Source organism: Tachysurus fulvidraco, chromosome 2, assembly GCF_022655615.1.
Source record: "Tachysurus fulvidraco isolate hzauxx_2018 chromosome 2, HZAU_PFXX_2.0, whole genome shotgun sequence".
In the NCBI taxonomy this organism is placed as follows: Eukaryota; Metazoa; Chordata; class Actinopteri; order Siluriformes; family Bagridae; genus Tachysurus; species Tachysurus fulvidraco.
The window spans coordinates 17113321-17131875 of record NC_062519.1 but is presented as its reverse complement, the minus strand read 5'-3'; the positions used below and the strand labels follow the sequence as shown (position 1 = coordinate 17131875).

The 18555-nt window shown below is 41.9% G+C and overlaps 3 protein-coding genes across 15 annotated transcripts in view; 2 read left to right on the top strand and 1 right to left on the bottom strand.

The window, feature by feature from the left end:
- The window catches only part of si:ch211-213o11.11 (probable G-protein coupled receptor), a 7300-nt gene extending 2969 nt beyond the window's left edge, over nt 1-4331 (top strand). The window contains exon 2 of the mRNA XM_027155821.2: nt 708-4331. Coding sequence (XP_027011622.1) covers nt 804-2126 — 1323 coding nt within the window. The 5' untranslated portion in view covers nt 708-803 and the 3' untranslated portion in view covers nt 2127-4331. The remainder of the gene's footprint in view (nt 1-707) is intronic.
- A 2586-nt stretch (nt 4332-6917) lies between these two features.
- Nucleotides 6918-14040, top strand: cav4a (caveolin 4a). The gene is made up of 3 exons (XM_027155837.2): nt 6918-7306; nt 9454-9641; nt 10335-14040. Exons 1-3 carry the CDS (start codon nt 7073-7075, stop codon nt 10483-10485), a joined length of 573 nt encoding a protein of 190 aa, XP_027011638.1. The 5' UTR covers nt 6918-7072; the 3' UTR covers nt 10486-14040.
- On the bottom strand, nt 12324-18286 carry nfya (nuclear transcription factor Y, alpha). 13 transcript variants are annotated; one of them, XM_047805823.1, is made up of 10 exons: nt 18046-18279; nt 16898-17004; nt 16687-16764; nt 16050-16196; nt 15735-15866; nt 15514-15613; nt 14791-14936; nt 14492-14665; nt 14192-14293; nt 12324-12783 (listed from the first exon to the last, which is right to left on the bottom strand). In XM_047805823.1, exons 2-10 carry the CDS (start codon nt 16973-16975, stop codon nt 12721-12723), a joined length of 1020 nt encoding a protein of 339 aa, XP_047661779.1. In that variant the 5' UTR covers nt 16976-17004; nt 18046-18279; the 3' UTR covers nt 12324-12720. The 13 variants fall into 13 exon arrangements, with proteins under 13 accessions (XP_047661779.1, XP_047661781.1, XP_027011629.1 ...); XM_047805825.1 differs by lacking the exon at nt 12324-12783 and having other exon boundaries at nt 13153-14293; nt 15756-15866; nt 18046-18286; XM_027155828.2 differs by lacking the exon at nt 12324-12783 and having other exon boundaries at nt 13153-14293; nt 18046-18280.
- Between the last annotated feature and the right edge of the window lie 269 nt (nt 18287-18555).

Sequence of the window (18555 nt, the reverse complement as noted above, 5' to 3'; positions counted from 1 at the left end):
ATTATACTCACCATCAAAAGGTTAGAGAGGGAGAGAGAGAGAGAGTGGGAGAGGGAGAGAGAGAGAGAGAGAGAGAGAGAGAGAGAGAGTGGGAGAGGGAGAGAGAGAGAGAGAGAGAGAGAGAGAGAGAGAGAGAGAGAGAGAGGAGAGAGAGAGAGAGAGAGAAAGCATTAAACAGGGAAATACAGTGTTATGAATAATTCTAAGTGATCAAACTCCTACTCTCTCAACTCTGTAAGCGCTCATCCATGCAAGACCAAAGGATTACGAGTCTAGAATTAAGCTGAAAACAATGTGACATTCTTTAGGGTTTACAGCTTGAGTAAAAAAAAGAATTGCATGACTTTTGCACTGAAACGACGGACAAAATAAGATGCTAAACCTGACTTATGATGGACTTATGATAATTCATCTGGAGTGAATTCTCCTGACTTATACACAGTGTTCTGGCTTTAAAGCTGGAACGACCGAGCGAATGAGTTTGTAAGCTAGTTGTAGGCAACACAGCATTAACACAAACATGATATACACGACACTGCGTATATATCACCTCCTAAACTGTGTTGAATTTAAAGGGAAATTCTGTGTATAGTTGTACAGTATATTGTAAGCTATTTCTATCTGTGTAACTGAAATGAGCCTTTTGAAAGATGAGATTATGGCCATTTTTACACATATGGGCAACTTATCTGTTATTTCATCAACAGGTCTGTTCTGTGATTAATCAATCCTAGAGTCCTTTGTGTTGGACAATGGAGGAATCCATAATTGTGACCCGCACCGCATAGATCTGAGCTCCAAAGATGGCAGCATCTGGATACCCTCAGACCCCCGACCTTAACGAAACACAAGCCAACCACTCACTACAAAATGGAACATCTGTGCACCCTACTCCCAGCATGCAGTTGGGCACCATGTCCAATCCACAGTCCCGTCTCCGGGATGCCATGGGTCTGGTGGCCATGGTGACACTGAACGCCGTGGCTCTGCTGGCGAACCTGGCTGTACTGATTGTGGTGCTGAAAGCGGCACACCTGAGGAAGTACAGCTTTGTGTGGCATTTATGTGGTGTGGATGTGCTGTGCGCAGCCCTTCTGATGCCCCTAGCCATCGTGTGTGGCTCGCCATTCTTCGCTGGGGTCATCTTTACTCCACTTGAGTGTCGCCTGTACGTCTTCCTCAATGCTTTTCTGATCTCTGCCTCCATCTTCACAGTGACAGCGATCAGCGTCGAGCGCTACTACTATATCGTGCACCCGATGCGCTACGAGGCCAAAATGACACCCCGCATTGCAGCTGCGGTCATGGCGCTTGTCTGGTTGGCATCTGCTGTCCTTGGGTTGGCTACTGTGTTTGGGTGGCCCAGTTATCGTCACCACAGCGCCATTGCTGCCGCCCACTGCTCACTTCACTGGAGCCACAGCGGGCACCGGCGTGTTTTCTCCATCATCTTCTGCGTGCTTTGCTTTTGCGTCCCGGCCGCCATCATTCTAGCTGTGTATGCGAACGTCTACAAGGTGGCGCACATGGCCGCCCGACACAGGGGTCCTCTGCCTAGCTGGGTGCCTGCAACACCTCGTCCAAAACACCGCTCTGACTCAGTCAACAGCCAAACCACCATCATCACCAGCAGCTCGAGTGCTAGGAGAGGGACAGGAACACATGCACCACGCAGGCCACGCAGGACACTGGTGGGCGGTAAAGCAGCACTCACACTGGCTGTCATCGTGGGCCAGTTTGTCCTCTGTTGGCTGCCATACTTTGCCTTCCACCTTCACTTGTCCCTAGGTGTTGCCCACAGCTCAGCTGATGAGGCAGAAGGCCCTGTCACGTGGCTGGCGTACTCTTCATTCGCTGCAAACCCATTTTTCTATGGCCTGCTGAACCGCCAGATTCGTGAGGAGGTGTGTAAGACGATGTGCTGCTGTTGCCGCTCGCCCAGCAGACCCGCTAGACCTCCACAGTCCGGGCACGATGCCTCTGCGCATGAAGACTTCCTGCACTTCCTGAAGCGCAGCAGCTCGGTTGAAGCCACACGCAGCAGTTACAACACTGCAACTCCCAGAAACACACTGGACCAAACTGGCTTCAGGATACCAGGACAGATACCCGAGGAACTCACCTAGGCTGCCAAATCTGGAACATTAAAACTGGATCCAAATCTGGAATGTTTAGAATTGGATCCAATGCTGGTAGAGTCAAAAAAAGAGTCCAAATCTAGACTGTGCAAATGGGATCCGAATCTGGGGCTTTTAAACCAGATCCAAATTTGGAATGCTAAAAACAGATCTAAATTAAAATTAGATTGATGGAAGATTGAAATAAAATCCAGTTCAATGTTAAAATCAGAATTAAATCTGGAATTGAACCAGAGCATCAAAGTGAATATAAAGATAAAAACAAATTCTGAATAAATAAATAAATAAATAAATAAATAAATAAATAAATAAATAAATAAATAAATAAATACTGCTCCAGCATTCCTGCTATTTTAGCATTTACTCAGATGCTGCTGAAAGCAGGTCTAATCAAATAAATCTGAACAATGAAGAAATGTACAGTTGGTTCTGCTTTGTCATGCTAATAGCATGTGATAATATGAGCGATATAATCAAGGCCACACACACATTTATACTGGGTTGTTTATGTAGACTGAGTTTTAACATGGACTACTATTTTTAAATAATTAAGATCAGTTTTAAAGGATTATTATAAATTAGCAAATTTTATCGGTCCGTTCCTGAACTAAAACGATCCCTTGACTTGAATTAGATCGAATCAAAGATGTGAAAATAAAATCTGATTCTGAGGTCGGGCTGTTTGAAGCCAGCCTCAGGTACTCAGGGCTGTTAGTTTTACAGAGAAGTAAGAACATTTTCTTACACGGACGCCACAATAACGCCTTTAGTTATGGTCTTCGTCCGTGTTTTATCAGGACGAGAATTTTCCTTGCAATCCTTAACCAACACGTCTTCATTCGCTCGCCTTAAAACATGGATGTGGTATTTGGTAACTCAGTGGTTAAGGTGTTGGGCTACTGGTCGGAAGGTCATGGATTTGAGCCCCAGGTCCACCAAGCTGCCACTGCTGGGCCCCTGAGCAAGGCCCTTAACCCTCAGTTGTAAGTCACTCTGGATAAGGGTGTCTGCTAAATGCCATAAATGTAAACACAACTCTAACTTTTTTTTTAAATCAGGAAACTCTCAACCTCTCCTTTAAATCCATCTTTTTTTTGTTGTTATTGATTTAACGAATATCCTGTATGTTGGTATCAGTGCTTGATGAGTTGTTCTGCTCAACACTGAAGACTCTGCATTAGTATCTTTGACATGGTGTTGTTTAATATTGTTTAAGAAGATATTTTAACATTAATATTCGGTCAGCTGTAATGTGAGTAGATCCACGTCGAGTTCACGGTGGTGTACGAAACAATATTTGTTTGGAACTCTTATTTATTCGAGATTAAAAGCCGTCTTTCCGTTTCGATTTCTGTTCATTTCTTTTTCCGTGTGGCTCTGAGATGTTTCTAAGACGTCCTGTCTCCCTGCTGAATAAAACACCCTTCACTCTGTCACTGTAAATGTGTTATACAGCGTGTCTTTGTTGAGAAAAAAAAAATGATTTAACAGTCTTGGTGAGCTCCACTGCTGGATAATGTGTGTCTCTGCTAGTCGAGGTCCGGGGGATAAAGGAAAGCTTACTTATCACGCTGTCGTTCAAAAAGCATTGGTAATGACAACACTGCATTTAAAACTCCATAACAACTTGTGTGTTAAAACCACACACTATGAAGTGGAGTTTTTTAGCATGACTATAACATGCTAAAGTGCATACAAACCCTCTTATTTCAATTTTTTAAGGTGCTTAATTAATGTCCCATTTCTGAAAACATGCTGTGTGTTAGTGTTGTATGACAGTGTTTCACATGTCATGTAAACACAAACACAACATGTCTGACAACATTATAAACTAAAAGAGTCATACTTGCTGTTTCAAAGCATAGTACCGTCTGTCCGTCTGTCTATCTGTCTATTTGTCCATCTACAGCGGAGGATTTACGAAGAGTCGTGACCCTGATGCAGATATGTTCAGTTATATAAGAGAAAATCAGCACTGGAACAGCTGGAGAAGCAGCGGGAATACATTCTACACCTGCTTAAACATGAAACACACACACACACACACACACACACACACACACACACACACACACACACACACACTTCTACACTGCTTTAAGACATAAAATCTGTGTGACCTCATAAACATACATGCAGTCAAAAAAAAATAAACAACAGCGATCTGACAAAAGAAAAATAAACGAATAAATCTAAAAATAAAACAGGGATGGAATTAAACTGATATTAGTATACATTAGTATTAAAAGGGAATCCTTGTCAGTTTACTTTTATATATATATTACTTTATATATATATATATATATGTGTGTGTGTGTGTGTGTGTGTGTGTGTGTGTGTGTGTGTGTGTATCAGGACTAAAAGAAGACTCACACAGAATCACAGGAGTTGTCATGGTGACGATGCAGCCAAGCATAGTTACGAAGCTACAAGCATGAAGCCTTCGACCTGAACTCTTTATTTGTTACAGTTCTTCAGTGGAGTGAACGTTTTAATAAAAACAGAGATAAATGAGAATGAGAGAAAGATAAAATCTGATTTTTTTTGTCTAATCCTGTTTATATCTATTATTATTATTTTTTAATTTATTTTTTAAAATAAACAAATGAAATGTGTTCTGTATGCATGAATACTGCTTCCTTTTTTATCCAAAGAGTAATACATCACAATTTTATCAGCTTTGTCCTGTCACACACACACACACACACACACACACACACACACACACACACACACACACACACACACACACACACACACACACACACACACACATACACACACACACAGCCATCTGCCACAGAGAGTTAGTCCATTAGCACCAACATGTAATACAGTAAGTCAATGCATCAGACAAGCACTATGCAGTGTGTGTGTGTGTGTGTGTTTGTGTGTTTGTGTGTGTGTGTGTGTGTGTGTGTGTGTGTGTGTGTGTGTGTGTGTGTGTTTGTGTGTGTGAATCTGTAAGAGAATAAAGACAAACACACACACAGACACACACATCACAAGCACTATGCACCGTGTGTGTGTTTGTCTTTATTCTCTTACAAATTCACACACACACACACACACACACACACACACACACACACACACACACACACACACACACACACACACACACACACACACTACACTGTAATCAGCATGTAATGGTTGCTGCTTTCCTAATAGATTTAATTCCTGCGCCTTGAAATCAAAATAAGATATACAGTAATTGGTTTGATTCAGTGGGTCAGCAGTAGACTGACAGGGTGATCGAGAGAAAGAGAAACACAGATATTCCGGTTAAAGTGGCCGTGTGATTATAAATACACACTGCTGTATGATGTGTGAAGGGAACAAGAGGCTTTTTTCCACGTTATACTGTTGCCGAATGACGCAATGGCCCCTGTTTCTGTAGCGGATTCAAACGGCGTTGTGTTTCTCTGAAAGACGTCATAGCTGACCTCATTGGTGCCGATCACACACACGTAGTTATGACTAATGCGTTCTGTCAGTAAGTAAGTAAATAATTCACACGTTAGATGAAGAAAGCAAAGTGGCTTAAAACACTATAGTGAGTCCTCTATTATTTAGCATTAATGAAAGGAGTCTCCGTTGTCAGTGTAACAGTCAGAGATAAAGCTGTAATTTAAGGTTTTCTAGCATCTTCAGGACAGAGGAGTTTACGTTCTATTGTTTCTCAGTAAAATAATTTTTAAAAAAAACTACCAATAAAAAAAAAACTACCAATTCATCATAAATTGTAAAAGTTTGTTCTTATTACGACCCACATTGTCGAACCATTATCATAAACGCCTTGTTTAGAACATAAACTTTAGGTAGTTTTATTCTTTTAATTGTGTAAGAATGATGAAGATTGAGATGCTAGTCGTTGTGTTTGCGGTGCATCAAGTCTTTCTGTAACGTTCACGATGGTGACGCCGAGGTTTATTTTACTGCCATTATAAAACACTGACAGGTCGCCAACAATCTCAGATCCATCCGTCACCTCGCTGTGTGCATAATGGATTCCGGCGGCGTACAGCTGCGTTCACGCCGGAGCCATTGTGCGGCTTTAATGATGAACTGTTTGATTTGTGTTTCGATGTGTATACTGATACTCATCTTTTTTTTGTGTTGTTCCTTTCGCAATTGACTCGTGAAGTGAGTGATTCTGGAAAATCTATTCACAAATTGTACATTTTTGTTCTAAAATAAGCACATACTCTGAAAGACTACTTAAATTTGGGTCACACAAATGATTCCAGACATATCCGTCATCAGAATTAAAGATCCGAGAGATTGATTCACATAATATTACCAGTCAAACGTTTGGACACGACATTTCGGCTCCGTCTACAGCAAGAGCCCAAGCTTTATCAGATAACGAAACAAGAGACATGTCTTACAAAGTAAAAGGTAACTTTTAAAATATAAATTTTGATTTGAGGTCCATGTACAGAATCGCTTAAGCTTCTTCATTTCCGGCAACTGTTTACATTCTGGTCGAAATGTTAAACAATATAAAAAATAAAGTTCCCCTGCCCCTTTTTTACTTAAACAGCAGCTCATGTCATAAACCGTATTAACAAAGGAGGCCGGGTCATCTGAGGTAAAATCGAGGATTTCAACAGCCGAGCTCTAAAGATCACATACTGCCCCTTTAAATATCTTTTGACCTGATCAAGTTATGCAAGAATATGCCTTTCATTGTGAGGATCCCAGACCTGACCCTCCTTGTGCTTCTCTGGTTACATACGAGATGAGAGTTTAAAAAGTGACGGGCCATCCTGTAGTATTTATAGCTTGTGTAGCAGGGGTACAGATCTTCCCACGGGGAATTCTTGTATGAGCACGGTCACTTTCCCAATATATCCTTCCCTCAACCCGGGCACTGCGACGACACAGCCATAACACTGCTCAGAGTTTCACTGTGTTAAGAAGGTTTTATGTTAATGACCGGCACCATGATGCGAATTACGGCTCCTGTAGATACAGAGATCGACCTCGGGGATGACAGCAACAGCGAGGACAGCGAGGGAAAGCAGCCGTGGAAGACACAGCTGGAGACGGTCATAGAGGAAGAAGAAACAGAGGAAGAGGACGACCTGGTCTCGACGCAGAGTGACACGAGGCCTCTGATCAATGAGAGAGACCCACGACAGATGAACGAATGCCTCAAGGTAACCGAATAACTTTACAGGGCCACAGTTTAGCGTCAGTGATAAAGTACGTCCCACATCTGAGACACGGCGCTCACACGTTCCAAAAGTAAACCGGGGATTAATTCTGGTTGAAAGATAATGTTCTCTTTGAGGAGAACTTCATTAACTCCTCAGAAAACCATGAGGTTTTCAGATGACAAAGACTCGAAATACTAAGCATAAAATAGTTCATCGAGTGACATCAGGTAACATTTCCATGTGTGCAATGCAACATGTACTTTAGCAATAATCCGTTGGCGATAACCAAATACTGATGATAAAACTTCAACTTCTGACTTCACCTAATGTTATGATTCTTCTGCATTCGACCATTGCTGCATCAAAAAGTCCTGCAAAAGCAGAGCAAAGCACACAATACAGTGTCAAGCACCAACATGGAGAAGTAATGTTTCTCACGAGAGGTCTGTGTTTCCTCTTTGCTCTGTGGGAAAAGTGTAAAGAGCGATTTTTTATTTTTTTTTTTAAAGTCGACGCTAACAGCTGCTGCTCTGAGACAGATGGAGGATAAAAGTGGCATGAGTGTTCCTGATCAGATCTTTAGCACAATTATAGCAGCATACCGTCGGGGATTCGTCTCATACCCTGTGAGTGGGAAATCCCTGAAATAATAAATGGCTTATGCGATAATGTAAACCAGGAAAATTCTTTGGCTACATAAGTTGATATAACTGATATATACTGATAAATCTTCATGATACATCAGTAAAGTCATTTATTCCACAGATCTGTTGACTGTGATTGATCAGGTGTTGATGACTGTTCTGTTCTTAGTGAGGAAGCTTTAATGGTTTATACGAGCAAGTTTTTTTTTTTGGTAAGAAATCATTTATTTCAGAAGTCTCCAGTGTCAGAAGTAAAACCGTAACTTAAAGTTTTCCGGGCAGAGGAATAAAGGACAAATTAGCTGGAGAGGCAACGACTGTTTAAAGCTGCTGTAACATAAGTGATAATAGGAACTAACTAAAATGTTCCATAGTATTAAATGTGACTCCAACACTAAATGTGTCTAATCCTATTACAGAGGATTGGTGCAGGTACAGCTTTCCTTTCAAACAAGCAGGATCCACGACTGATTCAACCTATTTAACGAGCTGATCTTCGCTTTCCAAGTACTACGAGGTACGACGTCGGCTCCGTTGCTATCGACTTTCGGACGGTCGTTAACTCTGCTTCATCGCACCACCTTGCTTCTGATAGGTTTCCAATAACAAGTGTTTAACGGTATATAGAGGAGTAATGAAAAGTGGAGCGGATGCACATTTAGCAACCTGTGCTGTTGTGTCTCAATTTCAATCTGTTGAAACGTGCTCCTCACCACTAGGGATTGAAGCATTCTACAAAACCCCCTTATTAGTCCTCACTATAAGCGATGTGATTACAACGAGTGCTGTTCATATGCTAATTCTCCACTAATGAGCTGAAGGGGTTTCAGTCCGGGTTTGTTAGTGCAATCTGATGTTCATCTGCATCACACTGAGACTAACACCAACCTCTGACTGACACAGGGGATACAAATTTATTCAGCATGTCCAAGAATCCAGCTTAGCTCAGTGAAGGTGCCGTACCAGGCTGGTGTCAGTATTGCAGAAACAAGCTGAACCTTGACAGTGATTGTGGTTATAAACTAGCATCGGTATGACATGAGGTCTCAGAAACCACATACCGTATACACTAAACAACTCCACAAAACCTTCAAGCTGCAATGTTTGACTTATAACCTTTGTGAGAGTGAGAGAAAAAAATCCAGGCTGGTGAGGAAACGACCAGCGCTGCTGTTTATCGCTGCTAAAGACCCCCCCCTCCCCCAGATGTTCTACATTAAATGTAAAAGGCTTCTTCTTCTTCTTCTTCTTCTTCTTCTTCTTCTTCCCAATTGCTGTTGAGGAATCAAACACTTCAGGACATGCTGTTATGGATAACCAATAAACTTTGGGATGGTAGCAGTAACTTTGCTTCATCAAACCACCATGTTTATTATTTTCCTATAGCAGAATGACACGGTGCTTTTTTTCTGTACGTAAAGACCCAGCTCAGTCTCTGAAACGTCAGGTGATGTTAAAATATCAGGTCTGAATTGTAATCTGTGTGTGTGTGTGTTTGTTCAGGTGAGCTTTGAGGATGTGATAGCCGAGCCGTTTTCTGTGCGCAGTGGAGACCGGGTGTGGTTCTGGAGTAACGCACTCTTCGAGGTGTCCCGGGTTTGGTTCTATCGCATCAGCACCGCGGTGCTCGCCATCCCCTTCTCTGTCGTTGCTGGAGTTCTCTTTGCTTTCCTCACCTGCCTTCACATCTGGTACAAGCATTTTATTTGATTTAATATTGAAATCCTGATATTTTAATAATTTACGTGATTGTAGAGAGGAACAGAAATCGTGGCTTTTGTACTCATTGTTCACACCGATGAGCAGGTAATGAAAAATCTCAGCAAATCCACACTGCATACGCTAAAGGAACGGTTTAGTCAAAAAGGTCATTATACCTCTGAGCCCAGTGCATTTAGTGCTGCTATTCTTTTTCACAGAAGCAGTGAAGCTAATGTAGCTAACAGGTTATTTTGGCTTTATAAATCAAATTTTTTTTAAAAAAAGATTAAAAGAAAGAAATTAGAGCTGCAATTTTTTTTCAATACTTAAGAGTTCCTAGGAAGGAGGTGGCTTGTCAATGTTGTCCTTTAAAAATGTAAATCAAATCAAAGATCTGAATCAGATATAATGTAGTTATTATGCCATTGTACTTTAGGCCACGTCTCCTAGTCAGATGCATGTGAGAAAAAACCCCTGTGCTGAGCAAGAGAGCATTCTGTAGCTGAGACTGTTTGCAGCTTTTGTCCATTTTTATGAATAACAGTGTGTCCTACAGTGTTAGCAGTTTTTTTTTGTCTAGATGGGAAGAGAAGAGAATGGTGCAAATTAAGCTCTTCTGAGAGGACAAGTGTGTTCATGCCTCAATCCTTAAATGACTCGAGTTCTCCGCTCTTGTCCTCCAGGCTTCTCACGCCATGTGTTAAGGTGATCTTCATGAACACCGGTCGGCTAGAGATGCTATGGAGCAGCCTTCTGGACATCTTCGTCCTCCCTGTCTACCACAGCGTCTCCAAGTGCTGCAGAAGCGTCAGCGTGCACTTCACGCGTGAATGACAATCTCTGTCCTGGAACCATTTATATCTTAACAGGAGCTCCCAGAGAAGAGACACATTCACCAGAAGTGTGGTAGTGATGGGACTCTTACAAGGAATAACCAGATAGGACTGGGGTCAGCGGCGTGTTGGGGAAAAATACATAATATACTGTATACTCAGCATCAGGACAAGAAAATGTCACGATCATCCCGTACCTATATCAGTTATATCCGAAAGCATCGTCCGATCCCACAGTGCACTGCAGAAGGATGCTGTCCACAGGGCTGGTTCTATTAGTGATGTAGAACTTCATAATAATTTATATTTATGGTGGTGGTGAAGCACGTGTTATTTTTGTCCCACTGTACATACAAGTCTAAAACCTGAAAGACTTTCTAACATTTTAGATTGTTGAACAGATTCAAGACATAGTGAAAGAGAATGAAGCTTTGCTCATGATGGCAAGTAAGGTAATTACATCTGCATGGACTACTTTTTGTGTATTTTTTTACCAATTCAGATTTCAAAAACTACATGCTATAACCATATAAATACCGGCTGTCATTTTTATATCTTTTTTGTATTGCTGTACGTTTCATAATCTGTATAATGTTACAGAAAGCGAGGAAAGGTTTATCCATGCGTTTCATTGTCTTACATTCAAATTGGGGCCGCGACACGTTTTATCCCGTCTATTGAACTAAATGAAGCACCTTTTGTTTGAAAAAAAAAATGCTAATTATTCTGCACTATTCCAGGCCTGATTATTCGTAGCACACCATTTTTATGCAAATGTGTGGCTATTGAGCCGGGAGAGCTGGTCCTGTGGGTGGATGTTGTATGATGCCTCCATTTTTCTGCTGATCTGAGGACAGTTTTGACAGTATGATAATGAGGCGAGGCTTGAACATGAGAACAAAAAGGAACAACATCAAAATAAGGCTCGTTTTAGGGACACGACGTTCTCCATAACCCTGAACAGAATGACCGCGGTCATGTACGACACGTCTCGAGCTTCTGATCGACACCCTCTAGTGTCGGGAAGAAGGAACTCCATGTGAGACAAACTTTTGTTGTAAAAAACCCAAAACTTTTTGTGACACAAAACCTTAATCTATAAAAACCCACCTTTCAAAACCTGTTGTTCAGCCAGTTGTATGAAATAGAGAATCCAATTTCGGATCCAATTTCCAAACCTCTCTCTCTCTCTCTCTCTGTCTGGGGTATGGTCTACATGCATGGCATTTGGAAATGACCATCAAGCATCTATATTTAATCACAGTTCCTTTGGGATGTTGTGTAGTTGCCTGGCAAAGAAACACACGAGTCAGATTCGAAATTAGACAGAGCTACACCCACCGGGAAACTTCTCTATACAAGTGGCAACAAAAGTTGATGGTTAAACACTCGGTTCACAGGAGGTAAATCCTGAGTTCGTGTCATCAGCATTTTACAACAGAAATAATGTTTGCTACAGAAAGACAAAACGTTGTTATTTTGTCAAGCTCGTTAAAATGAAGTAGGACGTCAGTCCAGAGACGACATGGTGAGATCTCACACGCAAACAAACCATGATATCCACAAAACTAAGTGTCAAAATGAAATGAGCAGTAACAAAATATTAGATCTTGCAAAACAACTTATACTATTAGGCCAATAGTTCCAGAGTTTGCTGTCCAAATGATCTGATCTGTAAAACATCCACCCACCACTGCTAAATACACCTATATGCTTTCACGACGCCTGCATTTCCAAACACATAGTTTTTTTTTTTTTATTAAACAAATGGATACTTGTGCAGTAAAGTTCACATGAGACTTGAAGACTTTGAGATTTGGTACATTGTGAAGATCAATGTGAAAGTGCATAGACAACAAAATATTTAATCTTTTCACAATCTGTATGAGGAAAAATGACTGCACAATAAACAAGTCTGATGCATATAAATCAGGTTTTAAACAAAAATATTAAAACTCATGCTGAGAAACCCTTAAGAGACAAGGAATATGAGAAATGTTTCCTCGAGTCTTTCCATGCAGAACACTAACCTGGCTCTCTGTACCTTTATAGTTGCATTATGTACAAGGATAAAAGCGATAAAAAAAACTGATCCTAGATCAGCATTCTCGCTCGTTAAGCACCAGACTGTAAGAGAGCCAGTGTAGAAAGCTGTACAAAGCACCGGCTATGATGCAGGGAGTGAGTTTACACTGCTTTACACTACGGCAAACACCATATAAAGTGGTACAAATGGTTAAGAAACGCTGATCATTTGTGTCACAGCTTCTTCTCCGACTGGGGCCTGCTCTGCTTCATCCTGTCAAACAGAGAGAGAGAGAGAGAGAGAAAGAGAGAGAGAGAGAGAGAGAGAGAGAGAGAGAGAGAGAGAGAGAGAGAGAGAGAGAGAGAGAGGAAGAGGAGGAGCGATGAAGGCAATTACAATCAACTTGACATCGAATTGATATACAATACAATCAGCTGGACATTTTACGTATCACATACACACATTACACTGACTGATGATAAAGTCACAGCATTTATGTACAAATAAAAAAATGCATCTGTTAATGAATCTATTCATATCAATTTAGTAAATGTCATTAAAACTACACATTTTTTACTATAATAAATATAGTACAATAAGTAAATTTTATAAAATTTATTAAAAACAAGAAGAAAAGAAAACTCAAAATACGTGTTTATTTGCGAATAAAAAAAAAAAGGAACCGAAGAAAACAGTACATGAAAACAGCAGGAATATAAATGTGACAAAACAGTTTGTTTTATACAACATTGATTTCTGAAACATTTCAACAGTTAAATATCTTCTGACAAACAATTAAGCGACGACGTAGAGCTCAGAAAGCAGCAGGGATACAGATACAGACAAGCCAGGCAGACGGCACACACAAAAATAAACACGTTACGGTGAATGCAAAATAATATAAAATGTTCCTGAAGCACAATGAAGCTTGAATGAGGAACGTGCAAGTTTATTGTAAATAATCCCAAATCATAAGGATGAAATTTATAATACTGACTTTACTGAGATTAAGTGAAGTCAGAATAAAATCCAGTATAATGTCTAAAGTCTATCAGCTAAAGAACTTGCACTATTAATATCGGGGCAAAAAATAAGGACAGGTTTAAAATGTGTTTGCTGCATACGGCTGTATATGAAGCAGTTCAACAGAACTCAGTGTTTAGTTTCGGCTGAAACGGTGACTATAAGTGCTGAAAATATTTACAGTGTATTTATTGTATTTATTCATTGCAAAATTAATCAAGCAAATGAATATATTTGCTTGCATAAATTACAGCCCTTCTTATCTAAGTAGGAGAACATCACGGCATCACGTTCGGTCACTGCTCAGATCCAACCGAATGCATAAAAGCAGTTATTCACAAACTAGGATATGAGATGTCCCACAGCCGCTTCGGCGCAGTTTGTTTTGTTGTACAGTAACGGCATCAAGTCATGGTCTTAGCAATAAAAAACAAAAGATGCATGCATAAAAAAAGCATTAAAGCATTAAAACACCCCCCCGCCCCCCACACACACACACACACAAACGGACATGTACACACAGACATACACACATGCAGTCTTTTTTGCTTGAAAAGAAGAGCGTGTATTGCTAAAAAGCTTGCAGATATTATTCCAGGGGTTGGGCAGACATGGCAGTCCATTCAGTGTTGGGATTTATCTGGAGCCTCCCGCTCACCTGCATGCACATCTCGTCCTTCTCCTTCCCCGAAAAGAAGCGGCCGCCATCACCGCGCTTCCGTGCCATGGCGTGCCGATGACGAGACTCGTGCAGATATTTCTAAGATATAAAGAATAATTAGGCTATTGTTTTAATGTATTATGTCTTTATTTAATTATATGATTGATTCAGGTCTAAACACACTATTTAAACAAGACAGACCACATCTTCAAAAGCTGACACTGTACTTTTTTTTTTTGGACATAAAACTTCTCACAGAAACGAACTCTGCTTTGTTATTAATCGTGTTTAACTCACCCTCCTCTCTTTGGGGATTTTGCCCTCAGCCTCCAGCTTGGCGCGAGCCTGGCGTCTCTTCAGAATGCGGTGGTACTGCTTAGCGTTGACGTACAGCGGCTCCTCCTCCAGCATCTCTGCTCCTGGGAGAGGGATACGCTGCATGGTTGGGACCGAGCCACCGCTTTGGACCATCTGATAAACACAAACATTCATTCATTTAAAAAAAAAAAAAAAAACAACACAGCCAATTATATTTTATTATATGAAGAAGATGATAAGTAATTAGAAATCTTGATAAACATCAGCCCATGACTCACCATGACCATTCCTCCAGCGTTAACCACATTTCCCGTGACGGGAACAGCGACAGTCACAGTGCCCTGACCCCCAGTGCCACTCGTGTTGGAGCCCGTCTGGATGATCTGACCTCCTGCTAAACTGGCAGCTGGAATAGTGATCATACCTGAAGAGAACAAATACACAGCAAAGAGAAAGCGTAAAACTCATTTTTAGCAAACACACCTTCATGTTTATAAATAAGAACACTTTCTTGACAATGTCTGGCTTCATCAATCCTAAGCTGTATATCTATTTTGATATCAATGTCTTTCCTAAGGGGGGGGGCACGGTGGCTTAGTGGTTAGCACGTTCGCCTCACACCTCCAGGGTTGGGGTTCGATTCCCGCCTCCGCCTTGTGTGTGTGGAGTTCGCATGTTCTCCCCCTGCCTCGGGGGTTTCCTCCGGGTACTCCGGTTTCCTCCCCCGGTCCAAAGACATGCATGGTAGGTTGATTGGCATCTCTGGAAAATTGTCCGTAGTGTGTGAGTGTGTGAGTGAATGAGAGTGTGTTTGTGCCCTGTGATGGGTTGGCACTCCTCGATGCCCGATGACGCCTGAGATAGGCACAGGCTCCCCGTGATGTTCGGATAAGCGGTAGAAAATGAGTGAGTGAGTGAGTGTCTTTCCTAAATGAAGCCTACAAGAAATTCCTTTTCACTTGATTTCCTAAATGAAAGTGTTTTTGTTTTTGTTGCTTTACCTTGCTGGAGGATGGTTCCATCAGCGTTGACTGGCTGATATAGGATGGTCTGACCCTCTGCCGTCTGAGCCTGCTGACCCTGCACAGTTATCTGCTGAGGCTGAGACACACGCACACACACACCAACATTTACAAGGAGCCTGTGTGTTGGACACTATAGTACATACGTACAGTACAATCTATAGTACAGTCCATTTTTATGTGCATGTGTGTTTTGAGACCTGGTTCTGTCCTGCAGTTACCGCAGTCTGTGGTTGCTGGATGATGATCTGCTGCGTCTGTCCCTGTGCGGTTTGTACCTGTAGTGTTTGACCTCCTGAGAGCTGAATCTGCCCTGGTTGCACAAGCTGGATCTGTCAGAGACGCACGGCAAGCTTAGCACTATTTTCAGCACTTAATTTTACAAGCTGGTGTCCACTATTTTAACCTTGATAGACACCAACAATCTAGTTACATTATTAAAACCCTTATGACAAATTAATAGTTATAATAACAAATTAATAGCCTATTAATAGCATATCATGCCTCCTGCTCACCTGCTGAAGACCCTGCGAGCCTGTCACCGGTAGCTGCATGATCGTCTGCGTCTGTCCCCCTGGCATCGCCTGCACCATTATGGGCTGCCCAGAAGGGGTAATGAGTTGACCCCCACTAACCTGCACCATTAATGGCTGCCCTTGAACCTTAGAAGAGATGAACAGTGAGATTTTTTTTTGGTGGCATAGCTGTCAGTACTTTCATGTTCAAATCAAGATCACATCATGTAGAATGTATAGACTTCCACGAAACACACACCGAGTACAACAGTGAACACATTTCTACACATTCATAAACGCATGCACTGCAGGCCACTGGAGAAATGATATTTGTGACATGATAGCAATCATTCTAGTGGCTGTATGTAATGATATAATCATGCAGAGTAACATCACTGTTTTAATGAAGGCATGTTCATACATGGGTTTTCACCAAATGTTTGACACTAGTGTATTAAACAGTAAATTCGGTATTAAATAATTCTATGAAATGAACGAATGAGGCATGGCTGCACACACAGTATCTCTCCACTTGCAGACTGTCCAGGTGTTAACACGTGGACGACTGGGAATATGTGGCACAGACATAGTCGGTTACATGCAGACAGCTGACGGGCCGAGGAGAGAATACCACTACCTGGAGAGTCTGCACCTGCTGGGTCGCCCCCGCATCCACCTGGCCGTCAGCCTGCAGCTGCACTGCAGTCACTGTGCTCTGGACCACAGAGAACGCAGCCTTGCAGTTACACACACACACCACTCTCTCTCTCACACACACACAGGCCAGCGCCAACTCGTCATCAGTCGTACCACATCCACTTCCATCCGCTCAGACACACATCCCATACCTGTTGCTGCACTGCTCCACCAGACGTCTGCACCACAATCTGCTCTCCACTACTCGTTGTCTCGGTGAACTGCTCCATGCTTAGTGTCTAATCAGCTCAACGATACACTGTGTGAACAAAACAGCATTTATGAGTCTGAAGATAAAGATTCAGTTTAGTAGTATTTTGACAGCGCGCAAGAGCTGACGTAAATCCGTATTCCTGTCAAGCATCTTGGTGGCTGTATTTCTCAGTCCAAATAAGATCTTCACGATTGTATATCGAGACAGCGTTTACAGCCAACGTATATATGGTATGCAGATAACGTTCTCTGATCTGCCCTGTGAATAACTCAGAAGAGCGGAGTCTATAAGACTAGATCAACGGGTAGAAAGAAACAGGTTGCACCCGAACAGTGTTGGTCAAGTTTATTAAGCTGCGTACAACTATAACTACTGTGTATAACCTGGTAATAATCATAAATAGAGTTATGAACACCTGTACAGAGATCCTGCTGGAAATAAAGCCTGTATACTCCACACAATGGGCAGACTAGAAGATATCCAGCAGATAGAATTGGGATGCGTTTTTTAAATCAGATCTTGGTCTTCTACCACAACAACACACCAGTAACATAGACAGACCTGCCATGTGTCTGCCACCTGCCAGGTGAAAATGTTAGTTCATCTGATATAAAGGTGTTTAAACTGAATTCAGTGATGATCATTTCCACCCAAGCTGCATCTGTAAAAGCTTTCAGAGCACCAGATGTTTTTATTTGGTCTCCAGCACTGAACACGAAGCCAGAACATTGCTAAACGTATTCACAGTATTTATATCTAGCTAAAAAGTTGTCTTACAGGTCTTGTGTTACAGATATCACTCTCCTGTTATTCTTTAAACGTCTCTTTAGTGCACTATAAAGGTAAATAAGAGAGCATTTGGGACGCCGCACTGATTTTTTTTTTTACCTCAGACTAGCTGTTGTTGCTATGCTATGCTATGCTAACACAAAGAACACAGCTATCTAGGCCTGTTTATAGCTGTTAGCTTCTCGGCTAACTCGGTCGAGTAAAAGAACACACCGTTAAGTGTTCATACACACACGGATCGTGCCGTTAAATTCCTGTTTATAACGGTTTTAGTCTTTTGGTTGGTCGGACACACACCAATCGCCATCGGTTACCGAGTCCCATCCCCTCTCGGCGCCTCCGCACTCACCGTCTTCCCGCTTTGATCACCGCTGATTGGCTCCAATGGCGGCGCGCGGAACCCAATCACAACTCGCTCGCGCACAGGAACGCAGCGCGGCAAAATGGCGCCCAGAATGAGGGAGGGACAGTTACAGTGCAGTACAGTGCAGTACAGTGTGGGTGGGTGGGAGTCTGTTTGTATCTGTCGGTCTGTCTCTCTCCCTCTCTGTCAGTCTGTGTTTCTCTCTCTGTCTGTCTGTATCTGTCCGTCTGTCTCTCTCACTCTGTCATTCTCTTTCTGTGTCTGTCCACCTCTCTCTGTCTCTCTCTGTGTCCCTCTGTCTCTCTCTCGCTCTCTCTCACACACACACACACAAACACGAGATCGGGTTCTTTTAAGACAAAAATGCAATACAATTTCAGTACAAATGAACAATGAAAATACAAATAAAGTCATCAAGTAAACAAGGAGGAAAAAAGAAAGCA